This window comes from Meriones unguiculatus, chromosome 8, assembly GCF_030254825.1.
Source record: "Meriones unguiculatus strain TT.TT164.6M chromosome 8, Bangor_MerUng_6.1, whole genome shotgun sequence".
Classification (NCBI taxonomy): domain Eukaryota; kingdom Metazoa; phylum Chordata; class Mammalia; order Rodentia; family Muridae; genus Meriones; species Meriones unguiculatus.
This window is the reverse complement of record NC_083356.1, coordinates 115213266-115228083: the sequence shown is the minus strand read 5'-3', so window position 1 is coordinate 115228083 and position 14818 is coordinate 115213266. Positions and strand designations below refer to the sequence as shown.

The window sequence follows — 14818 nt, the reverse complement described above, 5'->3', positions numbered from 1 at the left end:
AACAGATTTTATTTACAACCCTTGAGGAAAAACCCTCTCGCTGTTTTCACTTCTGCAGAAGATAAGTTTGCAAAGGGGAGGTGTGGGGGGGAGGAGGGCGGCATTTGGCAAGCTTCCAGAGCACACGGTCTGGTGTTGGTGATAACGCGATTGGATTGTTTGTTTGCACCGTGGCAGCATCTACGCGGTTCTTATTCATGGCCACCATCCTGCCCTGCCGGACTATTCATCTCTGGTGCAGATGTACTCCAAACCGTTTCCTCAGTGTTCAACCTTTCTCCCGCCAGAAGTCTCCAAGCTGCCCAGAACCCTGCTGCTCAAAGTTGTCAGTTCTGCTTGGCACGCCTATGAAATGTCTTTCAACGAATGAAAGAAAGTCAGCTGACTGAGTACGCCGGTTGGAGTGGTCAGGTCGCTCGTACCCGTTACCTGCGTTTAACGGAGAATGGCTACACCGCGTACAGATAACTGATGCGTAGATTTAAAATGAGCCAGTTAGACTCAATAACGCCACAAGAGCTCCCAAAGAAAGCCTCTGTTTCTATGAAAGGCACACTTCATCTAAAACATCTCCCCGATACAGACGCACCCGGAGAGATGGAGCTCACAGTTGCCGCTTTTATTTTTCTTTATAGCAAGAATTGGAAAAATCAATGTGGTGCGGTGTCTCTAAATTGCGTTCTTGAGCATGTGTGAACAGTGCCTCAGGAACAACAGAGGCGCCGAGGCCGTGGCCAAGCTAACCAGAGCTGGACGGACCGCGGGACCCTGGCAGTCACCCGTGAAGCCACCCGTGAAGTCTCCGTGCCAGCCAGCCACTGTCTGGGCTGGGTTCCAGAGGGGGCCGCTTTCCACGGCACAGCGAGGGGCGCCTAAGCCACCACGATCCACCCCGGAGCGTGGCGGAAGAAATGAGACCGAGTCGGCGCAAATCAAACAAGAAGGCGGTTACTCACCGTGTTAAAATTTGGGAAGAGCCCGACAGCAGAAGTACTGTCCACGGGGAAAGACATAAACGGCTTGATGTCCAGCGAAGGCTGCATCATGAGGGCGGGGGTGCGCACGAGGGCAGGAAGGGTAGTGGTGTGGCATGCGCTGCCTGCCGGGAACAAAACAAGACAGATTCAGTCTCTCACTCCCACCCGCTTCCCCCTCAGGCCCGCAGCTCACGGCTGCGACCTGCAGAAGCGAGTGCCGGGCAAATACAGCCAAAAAGGCCTCTTCACGGACGGGGCACCGCACTACTGTCCTGAGCACAAGCAAAAGGTTTCCCAGGGACACACTGTCCAGGTGCCACCAGCAGGTGTGGCACAGTGGCAGTGTCCTGGCGCCCGACTCTCCTGGCACCTTTGAGAACCCACAGAACCACAAACTGCTAGAGAGTAAGGGAGGGGCCCTTCAAGATGCTCTTCTGTATTCGGAGTAACCGGCCAGCAGCAGATTTTATGCAAATCGGAGATAATTAACCAGGGTTTTTATGTGGAAGGAAACTTGGACTTTGGCAGGTACAGGCTACAGTTACAACTCAGTTTGTTGTCTTAGAAATGATCACAGCGTTGTCCTTACTCCAGGGGAAGGAGGGAGTCTAGACATGGAATGGCTAGAAAATACAAGAAGGCAGGCTAGGGTCTGGCTGCAGACAGGGAGCTGGCGATGGGAACTCAACATTTTGTCTTAATTTTTATGTCTGGTGAACTTGCGTTCTGTGGGCACCTGTCCCTTTGAATAGTTAGCTGCTCTCTCCTTCAGTAGCTGGTTTGGTGGGGGAACCTGCTGATTTAGAGTGATGTTGGCATATTTCCTGGTCATTAGCAGTCATAGAGTACAGACACGTTTGCTGGCCTGCTTGGCTCTCTGGGATACAGGCTCTGGCTTGCTGTGTGTGTGCATGCATGCTTCTGCAGACGTGTGTGCACATGCAGGGACCAGACGTCAGCATCGGATGTCATTTGTTAGGGACCCCCACCTTGTTTTCTGAGTCCCATCTGGTAGTGGCTCAAAGGGTCCTGCTGCTGTTGGCTCCCCGAGCTGAGGTTGCCGGAGTAACCCCTCAGAGAATGCTACCACGGCTGCTTTTCGAGTGGGAGAGCGGGGCTCAAACTCGGGTTCTTACGGGTGCATGGCAAGCCCTTTATCAACTGAGCTATCTACATAGTTGTAGCATGCATGCCTGTATGTATGTATTCGTGTATGTATGTATGTATGTATACTAATCACATATCAGGTAATTCATTCATTTAAACTAGAAATTCAATAGTTTTTTGTTTTGTTTTGTTATTTTGTTTTTGGCATATCCACAGAGTGGTAAATGAGCATCCTATTTACATTCAGAACATTTTCACGACTTAAACTCTACTCATTTCACCCAGCATCTCCAGCTCCCAAACAACCAGCAATCACTTTTCTTTATGTACAGATGTGTCTGTCCAGAGCAAGCCATTTAACTAAAACCATACAGCATGTCTCTTGTGACTGGCTTCGTTGGTTTGAGATGAATGCTCTCAAGGTTTAGTCAGACTGTGACAGCAAGTGTCAGTGTGGACGGCTCAATGATACTCTGCTGTGGGCACTTCCCCGTAGTTTGCATATTCATTTACCAGGTCATGGGCATTTGGATCAGTTGCACTTTGTGGGTGTTGTGAAGAGGGCACAGACTTTCACATCACCACCATCAGCACACAAGGGCTCAGTTCCCACAGGCCTGCCTATCCGGTATCACACAATAATTTCACACCTAGAATTCCTCACCAGCTTCAAGGAGCAATGAGTGGTGTGAGAGAATGCCCCAATTTTTAAAGTGTCCACCAACCTCTTACAGTGTCCCCAAATTACTGAAGCTCCCGCCTCAGTGATAACTTGTTTTGCTAATGAGTTTCCAAAGAAACTGGTGGTATGTTGCCAGTCAGGTGTGGACAGTATTGGCAACTGTGTTGAACTGAGTGCTATAGCTCATTTACATTGATCATATATATATATATATGTACATGATATACATACACAAATATATGCATGTATATATATATATATATGCAATACATGTATATGTATAAAGAAAAAGGAGAGAAAAGGGTCTCTTTTGGGGTAATAGCCATTTGGGTCAGCCATAGACATTAGGCTATGAAATGAGGATTCAGTAGAGAATCAGGAAAGAGTATAGATGAAACAGAGATTTGTTTTTTTCTTTTTCTGATGCTCAATTAGATAATCAGGTTTGACCTGGCATGCACATACCACTGGCATTTAATTTCATATTACTTTCCTAATCAGGAAATGCTACCTCCACTGCTAACTTCAAGCTTGAAGATCCAAGATGACATATTACATCATTGCATCAAAATGTCGCAGAGGCATATCTGAAAGGACTTTTTTTTTTAATCGTAGCTGAACAGAAAGCTACAGAAAATGGCCATTAGTGGTTTATCATCATGATAATTATTAGAATTCTAAAGTACAAAGTGTTAGTAGGTAGAATTAGTCTAAGCCACCTACTGAACAAACACAACTCCTTTGTGGCTGCGGGTCTCTGAAAGGGAAGCCAAGTTGCATTTATAAGGCCTCAGTGGTAGCTGTGATAGCTGTGCAATACAGATGCCCCCAGGGCCTGCTGAGAGTCACTCTGTAATAACAAACTCAAACCAAATCGAATGCAGTGGAGAAACTCACCAACAGATTGCTCCATCAAGGAAGGTCAGAATGTTCTGCAATCCTCCTTACCCAATCACATCTCTATGCTAATAGACGGGAGGCTGGAGAACTACTTAGCTTCTTCCACTCATTAGCATAAAAACTTAGCAGCTGTTTACCATTTCATTAGCATCTTAATGACCCACAATTTGCCACGTTAAACACAGATTGTTTTAAAGTACTGATGGATCTTCTGAACATGCTTCCATCTATACCTTCGCCTTAGTTTGGCTGTTTTCTTTTCTTTTCTTTTTTTAGTATTGATTCACCAAGACTGACTGCTTCCAAAGACACTTCTGCAGATGGAAATAAAAGACAAAAAGACAAAGAGCTTTTTTTTTTTTTTCCTGGTCACAAATTATTTCATGCTTTGATCCTCTGTCACTTTATTCCAGATTTTGCTACTCCTGGCAAGCCTTTCTTGTCACCTTTGGGTACCTCTAAGTCAGTAAGGGTTGTGAGCAGAAATTTGGCTAAAGTGCATTCACCCTGCAAGAAAATGTTCAATTTTTCTAAAAGTCAGACTTGCTGAGATTTTTAAGAAAGAAGGAAAGGTTAATAATACAATAACGAGCATTTTCATGTAAAACTGCCCCCTTTGCATTGCTGTTCTCATGAGTTAGGACCAATATTTAACTTTTTAAAAAGAACAGACTTGGGGGGTAAGGGGAAAAGGGGGTTATTAAGTAAAATGCAGTTTATTAAGATAAAAAGCGTGCTTAAGATTAGAGGGAAGGTGTGAAGACAGGCCCTGGTACACACCCAGGCACCTGGATGTGTTCTACTGGTAAAAACTGCCACCAGCTTTTGACTTTTCTGTAACTGCTCAGCAATAGCTGTCGCTCTAAATTGTGTGCATGTGTGTGGATCTGGTAAAGGCGCAGTTGAGGAGTGGGTCAGTTGTGCATAGAGGAGGAAGACAGGTAGCCTATTGTGTCACTTCCTGACTCACTGCTTTTTGAGGCAGGGTCTCTCACTGAACTTGGAGCTACCTACGCTGGGCAGACAACAGGCTCCAGCGGTCCTCCTATCCCTGAGCCCTGCCACCCAGCAACTTCCAACACTAGGGTGACAGGAGCAGCGTACCCTGAGGAACTTCTCAATGGTGTTGGGATGCAAACTCAGCAAGCATCCCTCTCCAATGAGCTGTCTCTCCAGCATCAACAGATCTTCTCTTTTTTTTTAAATTACTAACTATGCTGGGTAGTTTTGTTTTGTTTTGTTTTGTTTTTTGTCAACTAGACACAAACTAGAGTCACCTCCCAATAGAGAACCTGAATTGAGGAATTGCCTCTGTCAGACTGGCCTGCAGGCCTACCTGTAGGGCTTTTTCTTGGTAATGGTTGATATGTGGCTGGTGCACACATACCTTCTCTCTGAGAAGATTGAGCAAGCCATGGCAGCAAGCGTCTGTGGTTCCTCTACAGTCTCTGCTACTGTTCCTGCCTCAATTACCCTGATACTGGACTGTAACTTGTAAGATGAAATAAACCCCTTCTCCCTCAAGTTGATTTGGTCAGTATTTTATCACAGCCTTACAAAGCAATCTAGGAAACTAACTTTTTTAGGCCAGTGTGCAAAGTACTGAGTTTCATATAAATGAATGAAGTCAAAACAGGGTTTCACTTTACTTGATGAGGCTGTTTATATCATGTATATTCATCAAACTGCCTGTTAAAATGAAACACACACTTCTTTGGTTCTGGTGAATTGGGGTTGAGGGTTGGGGGTTGGGGGGTGGGGAGATGTTTCCCTTGAGAAGAAATGTAAAGGGGGAAGAGGAAGTGGGGAAGGAAGAAAAGGGAGGGAGCAATAGCTGATTTCAGTGTTCAAGGTCAGAGGAGAGAGACACCTTGGGCCCAAGTTTTTAAGGCCTTCCACTTGTTAATTTACCATGCTCACCCTGGCAAGGTACCCTACTTTGGGGGCACAGTTGCAGTTTCTGGAGTCCCAACAAATAGAAGTTATATTTATCTATCTATGAAGCCAGTAATACGCGAAAGACTCACCACTGTGATCATAAAAAAATCCTATTATTTCAGCCAGCCGCCTCCGTAACATAATAGGTACCTTATCATGTCAATGGATTATGTCATAATCCATCACAATGAAAGCTCATTTGAGGGCCAAGTGACACTTGGAATTATTGCCTTAGTCTCTGACCTTTAGAAATGTGATCTTGAAGGCCCTTTTACATTATAATCCCAAGGCTTCCTGGTGCCTCATCTTTGTGCCATAACAGAAACAAACACAGTACCTAACTCTTAGAAATGAGAGCCAGACAACCCAAATGAAGAAATGTTTACAGAGTGGGATAAAATCTGTTCTTTACCATGCAGGACTTCCTCCTCATGCCATTGCCAGGTCTAGTACCTTCCAGCAGGTACTAACAGAAAACGTAACATGCCAGAAACGCCAAGTATGGACCTCCCAAAGATATCTCTAAAGAAATTAAAATGTGTGGCAGTTCAATTTTTTTCTCTTCATTGTTTTCCCAGCTTTGTGACCCCTCACTTTGTAAATCTTTCCTGCTGACCAGCCCAACCAACAGCCAAGCATCTCCCACTCTTCTCCCAGTCTGTGTGTCAGGAACACACAGAAGACTAAGAGGTCTACTGAGCAAGCATGACCCCTAGGAAGTAGATATGTCAATAAAGGGTGAGACTGAGATAGCTTTGCTTCCAAAATAGCTATAGGATTGTAGCACAGAACTATGGACCATGGGACAGATGTTAATATGCACACATGTATATAGATACGCATATCAGTGTATATTCCTATCCACATATATATTTATACTTGTAAACTCATCCAATCTTTACAACAGCCCCCAAAACAACAAGAGATTATTAGCCTGATTTCAGAGATGGGAAACTGAGGCACAGAGTGACTCCAACTTCACATAGTTTATATATGCAGGTGCAAGACTTCAAATCCAGGCGTTTTGACTTCTGGCTCCTGGTTTTTATTACCGGGATATTGCTGAAGACACTCTCACTATCTAAGTATTTTCTCCAGCTGTAAAGAAAAAGATTTGAACCAAAAGCCAAGCTATTTAACATGTTAAATATGCAAACAAAAATTCTTTGCTGCTCTGAATTAACTAAAACTCTTGACATTAACATAATGTCTGATACTGAGATAACTAAAATGTGTAAGATTTTTTAAAAAGTTCTATGAGACCTCGCTCTAGCATATATTGACTTAAAAATAATTCTCTGTAAATGTTTTTACTTCCTCAGATGAGGGGATGAGAGCCATGCCTGAGCCTTTCTAGCTCTTTCTAAACTCTTGCTTGCTCGTTCAACTCAGCAGTTTGGGCCCAAACTCCTTTCCAAGCGACTGATTTAAACTGGCTTCTCTTGGATTCTGACTGAATTGCTCTACCTGACCTCAAACTAACCCTGGTAACATGTTTTTAATATTCTGGCTCCTTCTCATTCTCTGCCTCATTCTGTTTTCACCTGTGTCTAGCCAATTCTTTCTGCAACTTGTCTCTATAAAACTGTCCTAGTAAAAATCTCTCAGTAAAAAACTCTTAGTAAAAAACCTCCTCTCTCCCTGCGCTGCTCTTGAGTAGCCTCTCTTTCCTGTTCTATTCTGGTGAAAGCTGGACATATCCTATCTCTGACTCATTCTGTCAAATCTTCCCCTGATTTGCTGCTTTGTCTGCCCCTCAATTAGATGTCACTTTCACTTTCATGGATTAAAGGTGTATACTATGGATGTGTCTGTATTCCAGCCAGATCATACTGTAATCCAGATCGTGCCCACGTTCCAACTGGATCACATAGTCCCAGAAGGTCTTTGGATCAGACCCCTTGCCAGAGAAGCCATGTTGCTGGGTTAAAATTCTTCTTCCCCAAAGAGTCTTATTATTTCAGTCAATAAATAGTTAAAAGGGACTCATAAGGTACAGTATTGATGGGTTTATAAACTGTGTCAGGACTTATTTTACTTTTAAGAAAGAACAGGAAAATACTAATATAATAAATGCAAGCATTACTGAGATTCTACTACATGCTAGCTACTATGCAGGTGATCTGTACCCCTTGTTTTATTTTAAACTATTAAATAACCCATCAAGTTTGTATCATTTAATAGGAGCTACAGCCTGTGTGGTGGTCTGAATAGGAGTGACCCCCACAAACTCAAGGATGACCCCCACAAACTCAAGGATGACCCCCACAAACTCATGTGTTTGAATGCTTGGCCCAAAGGCAGTGGCACTATTAGGGGTGTGGCCTTGTTGGAGGAAGTGTGTCACTATGGAGCAGGCCTTGAGGTCTCTTATGATCAAGCTATGCCCAGTGTGGAACACAGTCTGTCTTCTGCTGCTGTTGGAGCCGTGTCTGCCTGTGTGTAACCATGCTTCCCGCCATAATAATGGACTAAACCTCTGAACTGTAAACCAGTCCCAGTTAAATGCTTTCCTTTATAAGAGCTGCCGTGCTCATGGTGCCTCTTCACAGCAATAAAACCCTAACTAGGACAGCATGGGTCCAAGTTTTTGTTCCTCTGATTAGAAATCCTAGATCATGACTACATAAAGTAGGAAACGCAATATTTGTTAGGTGAAAAGGTCCTACCACCAGCAGTAAGGATGCAGTTCAAATGCAAGAGCACTTGCTTGCAAGGGAAGCACAACTTTGGGCTCTTTTTTGGAAAGTGCTGAGCATTGTGCTTGAGACACAGCCAGTGTTGTGAATGCATCAATGACTGTGGCCAGTTACTCATGTGCCACATACCATGACACACCCCCAGGAAAGCACAAGTAGTTAAGGCCATTGATATTCATCATAAAAGGCAAGACTTGTGGACAGGATGCCATGTGATATCAACACAATGTGTGGGAGATTCAAAGGAGAAAGGAATTGCTGTAAGCTGGGTTTATCAACACCTGCCTGGGGGGGTTGACTACTCCGATAAACCTCAAGGAGTGGATAGCGTTTTGGAAGATGAATATGGGAGAATTTGGTGGCACTGCATAAGCACACAGAAGCCAAACATATTTATATGGATCAGTGTAGACTCTCAGGTTTTCCTCAGGGTTTGTGGATCAGAGATAAAATAATAAAGAGAAAAACTGGAGCATCTTTATAACCTTGGAATAAGACAAGGTTTCTTAAGCAGTAAATTGAAGGTATTGATCATGAAAGGAAAAGATTGAAGAATCTACCTTACTAAGAACAAGGATATAGAAAAAGAAAAGAAGAAAAGAAAAGAAAAAGAAAAAAAAAGGAAAAGGAAAAGAAGAAGAAGAAAAACAAAACAAAAGTCAACACCTTCAAGGAATTGGAGATAACCTATTGAAATGGCCAATAATTCTACAAAAGGTGGTTTATTATGCTTTTGGGATGAGAGAACTAGACTAAAAGGAGATGTTACTATATAGTCATGAGATTAGATCTACAACGAAGAAAGAGAGACGAAACATTGCCAGGAGTCAATGATGAAGCATAAATTGTTACAACTCCTTGGAAAAAACTGTTCGACAGCATCCCCTTAAGATTGGTACATCGGCAATTCTGCCTCCAGATATGCCGACAGAAGTAGTATATATTATAGAATAATCACAGAAATAGTAGTCCCAACTGGAAAACAGTAAGTTAGCCCATAAAGTACAGAACGTTTGGGATCTTATATAACAAAACATTCATAACAATGGACTTTGGTAGTGAGAACCAACAATACCATATTATATACAACAGTGAGTAAGAGAACACTTGGAGAAAACAATGTTGAGGAAAAGGACTAACGGAGTAGGCACAGATGATAACATCTTGAGAAGCGCACAGCTAGGCACAACCAGCCTATATTTTGGGGACCACAGCTATCTCTATGGGAAGAAGGGAAGTGTGTGGGGGATGGAGTGACTAGAATACAGCCTGACAGCATCTCCCAGATATTAGAAATGCCTTTTCCTTCTTCTGAAGACCAGGGATATTGGTGTGCTTTTTTTTTTTTTTTTTTTTTTTTTTTTTTTTACATTTCTTCAACTGTGCACAAGACACCTTTCTGTCAAGTCCTGTGTGCTAACCTATTGCAACAATAGAGCTCCCAGGCGCCTTCCTGTGTATATTAACAGCTGTTTCTACAAACAGGATCAGTATGGTTAAGAAAACATTTCCACAAATAAGGAAAAACAAAACCTCTCAGGGCTGGAACTCTGGCTCGGTGGTTAAGAGCAGTGGCTGCCCTTCTAGACAACTGGGGTTCAGTTCCTGCATCCACAGGCAGCTCACAACTGTCTGTAACTCCAGTTCCAGGGGATCTGTAACCTTCACACCAATGCACATAAAACAAGATTAAGTACATCATTTTTATAAAGAAAAAAAACCTCTTCAATAGGAAGGACGTTTCCAAATATTTTCAGGTTATTATAGCACATTTGGTGAGATTTGAGTTCCCTTTTCCATGACCAGCTCGACTGCCCTCTAAGTGACTTGTCAGTTAATAGGAATTCCCTGATTTTGGCATGTTCTTAGGAAATTTGGGACAGACATCCAACGATGTCCAATGGGCTAGTATGTGTCTGGAAGTCTGAGGCTACATGATTAAAAAAAGATTGTTATTTTATTTAACATGTAGCAGTGTTTTGCTATATACCATATATGTGCGCTGTGCCCAAGGGGGCAGGAGAAGACATCAGATTCCCTGGAAGCTTCGAGGTAGGTGCTGGGGATTGAACCTGGGTCTTCTCAGCCTCTGAGCTATCTCTGCAGCCTTCTGAGTCTCTATAATTTTAACTGTTGGCTTCTGGGCCTTAGAGGCCCCTCATCCCACAGAGAGACTCCTCAGTACATGGTACTGTAGGAACCTGGGGGAATGATGCATTGACAAAGGACTCCTCGGAAGCCCAGTGCTCCGGTGTGCACGCAGTGAGATGTTCTGCATGAGAAGACAGCAGTGGAGTCCTGTCCTGATGGACTGTAAGCCACAGTGCCCTTCAGTTTAGTTGTAATGCACAGCTTTTCTACAAAATGATGAATCCATCAGGAAGGCTTTTCTCATGCTGTGGCAGTACAGTACACACAGCCAGGTAGCGATGGATTTCTCTCTGACTACCTGGCCCACATACTGGATTTCTTATATTTTAAATGTTGGAAGAACAAGTGAGATTTATTTACAATGTGGCGCACATTATGGTTTATGTAAGCACGCGACATGTTTTGCTGCAGCTGGGATCTTTTGAGAAAAATGGGAGCATTTTACAGTATAAGTTTAGATGATCAAAACTGAATTAGAAATATTTCAGCTTTATTACAGTTCTTCAACTGGTTTCCCGATAGGAGGAAGCACAAGTGTGCAAGATGGAAGACTCACAGAAGGGAAAGCAGCTTCAAACAGATGCCCTCTCAAGCTTTGAAAGCAGCGTTTTAATACACCTGACTTATCCAAAGGGAATGTCATGTGTTGGTTCCTGAATTACCAACTGTTTAGAGAAGCCAGAATGATCTCCAGACATGGATGTACTAAAACTGTCTGAGGACAGGCATGGCTGAGAGGTCACAGGAGCCTGGTGACATTCTTTTGGCCAGAAGACTCAGAGGGATGGTCCTCGGCTGTCAGTGCAGTGCCTGCCAGCCTTGGTATCCAGACTTCCATGCTGTCTGCAAGCTTTATGTGATAAACACATCAAGGGTTTGCTGTCCCCACACAGCACCACGGCGCTATGGCTTACTTTAGTTAGTGTCCTAAAAATACAGACTTCCCTAAAAAAGACAACTGTGTTTCCCAATTGATCATATATTCCTAGGAAAGTTCTATCTCATATAATATTAGAGGTAAATATCGTATAGATAAACATAGTTGGCATTTTATTTGAGTAAAATGAGATCTTACCACAGCACGTGGCTGGTGAATAAAGTCAGAGGCCACAGCCCAGTGCCATCGTTTTGAATATTTAAGTTGGTTACAACCTAAGTTGCATTAAGAATTACGAGTTATTGTTTTTATCTTCTTTCTCGAGGGGGTTAGAGAGGGATGAGACAGGAGGCGGGGTCTCTTGTAGCCCAGGTTGGCCTTGAATGTTTGAACTCACTGTGTTGCTGAGACCACTGATCGCTTGTTCTTTCTACCTCTCACCAACTGACATTAGAGACATGTACCACCCCAGAAGGCATCGTTGGTTTCCACCGTTTAAGTGTGTATTGCTCTATTTTGCTTTCTAACTTTGAACTTCAACAGAGGGGGGAAAACCCAACACTTTTTTAAAGGGAGATTTTAATGTCAGCTTTTTTTGTCACTATGAATAATTAAGGAAAAGAAAATCAAATAAAAGAAAAACTGACGTGGCCAAGGACTGGTATTTCTCCTCAGTTTAAAGAAGAGCAGAGGATTGATCACAACACCTCATTTTGAATATGTCTTCTAATTTCCCCAATGGGAACGGGAGAGACCAACAGAGTCCATTAAAACCAGGCTTTTAAACACAGGGCTTGGATCAATACAACAAATTCCAACAGCATTGAGGTAGGACGCCCACGCTTGGGTTGGTGGGTTCACACAGAAGCACCATCCGAGCTGCAATGAACTCACTCTCTGAAAAGATTTTTTTCCCAAGCAATGGCAACTGGCCTTCTGCTGGAGCAGATCAAAGCAGCAGGCCCTTCTGGCCTCTGGCTCTTTTTGGGCCAGCCTCGAACAAAGTGCCAGCAGGACGGGGGCTGGATACAGCCTCTCAGGAGGTCAGTATACCAGCTGCTGCTGTAAATTCCAGCTCCAGGACACAAAATGCCGTCACGCCCTGGTGAGAAAGAATTTCAGTTCCTGCATTCAATATTTAGGCTATTTACATTTAAGAACTCAAAATGGGTGGGTGGGGAGGAATTGTGTGTTACATAAATTATACTCTTAAAAAGATACCCTCCCCCAAGCTTGCTCAATGTAAGGAAACACAGTATTTGCTCTGTCTGAGCCTTCTATTTCCACCTTGGTAAAGAGGGACAGGTTTCCTGGGTTTAAATATTAACCAAATACTTCAAAGCTATTAAAAAAAACTGTTGTCATCCCCTACCCCCAGAAAGCAATGGACTCCCCGAAAGCACTGCTGGGAATAATAGATAGAAACAGCAAACACCACTCTGGCCCCCTGTGCATGCCCCTCTTCATGGTCATCGTCATAACAGCTACCGGGCATTCAGGAAAACTGCCAATGGCCTGTTAACAACCATGAGAGCCATCATCAGACAGGGTGGATTCTCCCGGTCACCTCTCCCATCAAAGAAGCCGCTCCTGCCCAGGAGCAGACACGGTTCCTAGCTGACCCAAGAAGCATGAAGACGCTGTTACACCCTCAGGGAGTCCTGCCACTGGGGTGTGTAACCGCCCCATGCCAGTGGAAGGGTGAGCAGGTTTGAGTAATGAGGTGACACAGGGCTGGGACAGGAGATGGAAGGGAGCATGGTGGTTGAATGTGTCTTAGGTTTACAAAAAGGACTGGGATCAACACCATTTGCTTATTTAGAATTTCCTGGATTTATCTGCTAGAAGGTCCACCCCCATCATCTTTTTCTTGTGTAGAGAACAAAGCAAAAATTACAGGAGCAGCAACAACCTAGCGAGGCAGAGCACCAAACTCCTCCAAACACAGGAGCTGTGCCACCAGAATACCTTGCTATGACCGTCACCATGACAAAGGGGAGAGTTCTGTAGCCCGGTGCTTATACTCCGCAGGGGCTTTAGTGGGTGTTTAGCAGACTGGGCCAATGCCTGGCTTGACTTGGATCTCTGCCACCCCTGACATCCTAGCAATTGATTCTACTTGTTTCAGTCAGGCAGCAGTTCCTGAGCCCACAGTGATATGCAAAACAGCATCAGATAAGGCCCAGCACGGACACCCAGGGCTGTGTGCACCGAGTGATTCTTCAGAAGTGACATGCCTGCCCTGTGCAGTGTTCACTCTGTGAGATCACACCACCTTTGTTCTAGTTCTTCTCTTACGGGATTTCTTTCTTCTTCGTGTGTGTGTTCACGTATGTGCAGATACACGTACGCGCGCGCGCACGCACGTGTGTGTGTGTGTGTGTGTGTGTGTGTGTGTGTGTGTGTGTGTGTGAGTGTGTGTTGGTACATGTGCATATATGTGTGTGATCAACCTTGAATGCAGTTCCAAGGCATCATTGCTTATTTTTACATTTTTACTTTACATTTAAGACAGGGTCTCTGACTGACCTAGAACTCAACAAGTAGGTTAGGCTGTCTGGCCAGGGAGTCCGGATGTCTCTGCTTCCCAAACCCTGGGGTTACAAAGCACAAGCCACCATGCCCGTTCCTGATTTTTTATTTGTTTTGTTTTATTTTTTGTTTGTTTTTTGTTTTTTTTCATTGGGTTCTGGAGATTTTACTCAGGGTGCCCTGACAAGGCCACTTTACTGGTGAGGCTTTCTCCCAAGTTTGCCTGTTGATCCGTCCTTCCATCCTTCCTTCTTTCCTTTTTAATTAGAGAACATATTTATCAAAGTCATTGCAGTTTTTATTTTATAACTGGACTTTAGTGTTTTCTCGCTGTTCTCCACGTAGTAGAAGGTTTTCTACCATCATCTACATAGTGATTGCTATGCTCAGAGTCCTCAGGTGCTGGCTATGGGTAAGCAGTTTGACATCATCCTACAATTACCTTCGTGTGTGCTGACGGCGCCTGCAATCTCTCCCGAGGGACTCTCCGGCACACCAAGTGGTATCACTAACTAAGGCTGTCTTTGCGCTGTCTGTGCAGCCCTGGATTTAGCCTTCCTGTGTAAATGCAGGTCTGCGCCTCTGGCCTACACTCCCCCTGCCCTCCCCGCTCCCACTTCTCAGGTAAGCTTCCTGCTCTCCCCTTTTTATGCTTTCCAATCTTGTTAAATATTCCACAGAGAAGATGGGTGACATTTTTCTCTCTGACTGGCTTATCTAGTTAGCTCATCATACTAAGTTTCATCCACATTACTGCAAACGATGTGTGTGTTTTTTTTTAAGCTAGATAATATTTCTTACATGGAATATCTTTTTGACTTCTCAAATGTCTCTCCGTTGCTCATTCAATAAACTAATTTTCTAGGTTCATGACTGGCTTCTTGTATGCTTTCTTCTCTTGGAATTGCTTATCCCTGTGCAATACTGAGCTCATCAGAAAACTATGAGGAGGGAT

At 43.8% G+C, this 14818-nt stretch overlaps 1 protein-coding gene across 8 annotated transcripts in view; it reads right to left on the bottom strand.

Moving 5' to 3' along the window:
- The window catches only part of Znf385b (zinc finger protein 385B), a 383942-nt gene that overhangs the window by 86886 nt on the left and 282238 nt on the right, over window positions 1–14818 (bottom strand). For 7 of the 8 annotated variants that reach the window (XM_060390400.1, XM_060390401.1, XM_060390399.1 and 4 more), the window contains one exon: window positions 957–1099. The exons of the other annotated variant lie outside the window; for it this stretch is intronic. In XM_060390400.1, coding sequence (XP_060246383.1) covers window positions 957–1099 — 143 coding nt within the window. The remainder of the gene's footprint in view (window positions 1–956; window positions 1100–14818) is intronic. 8 annotated transcript variants of the gene reach the window in all.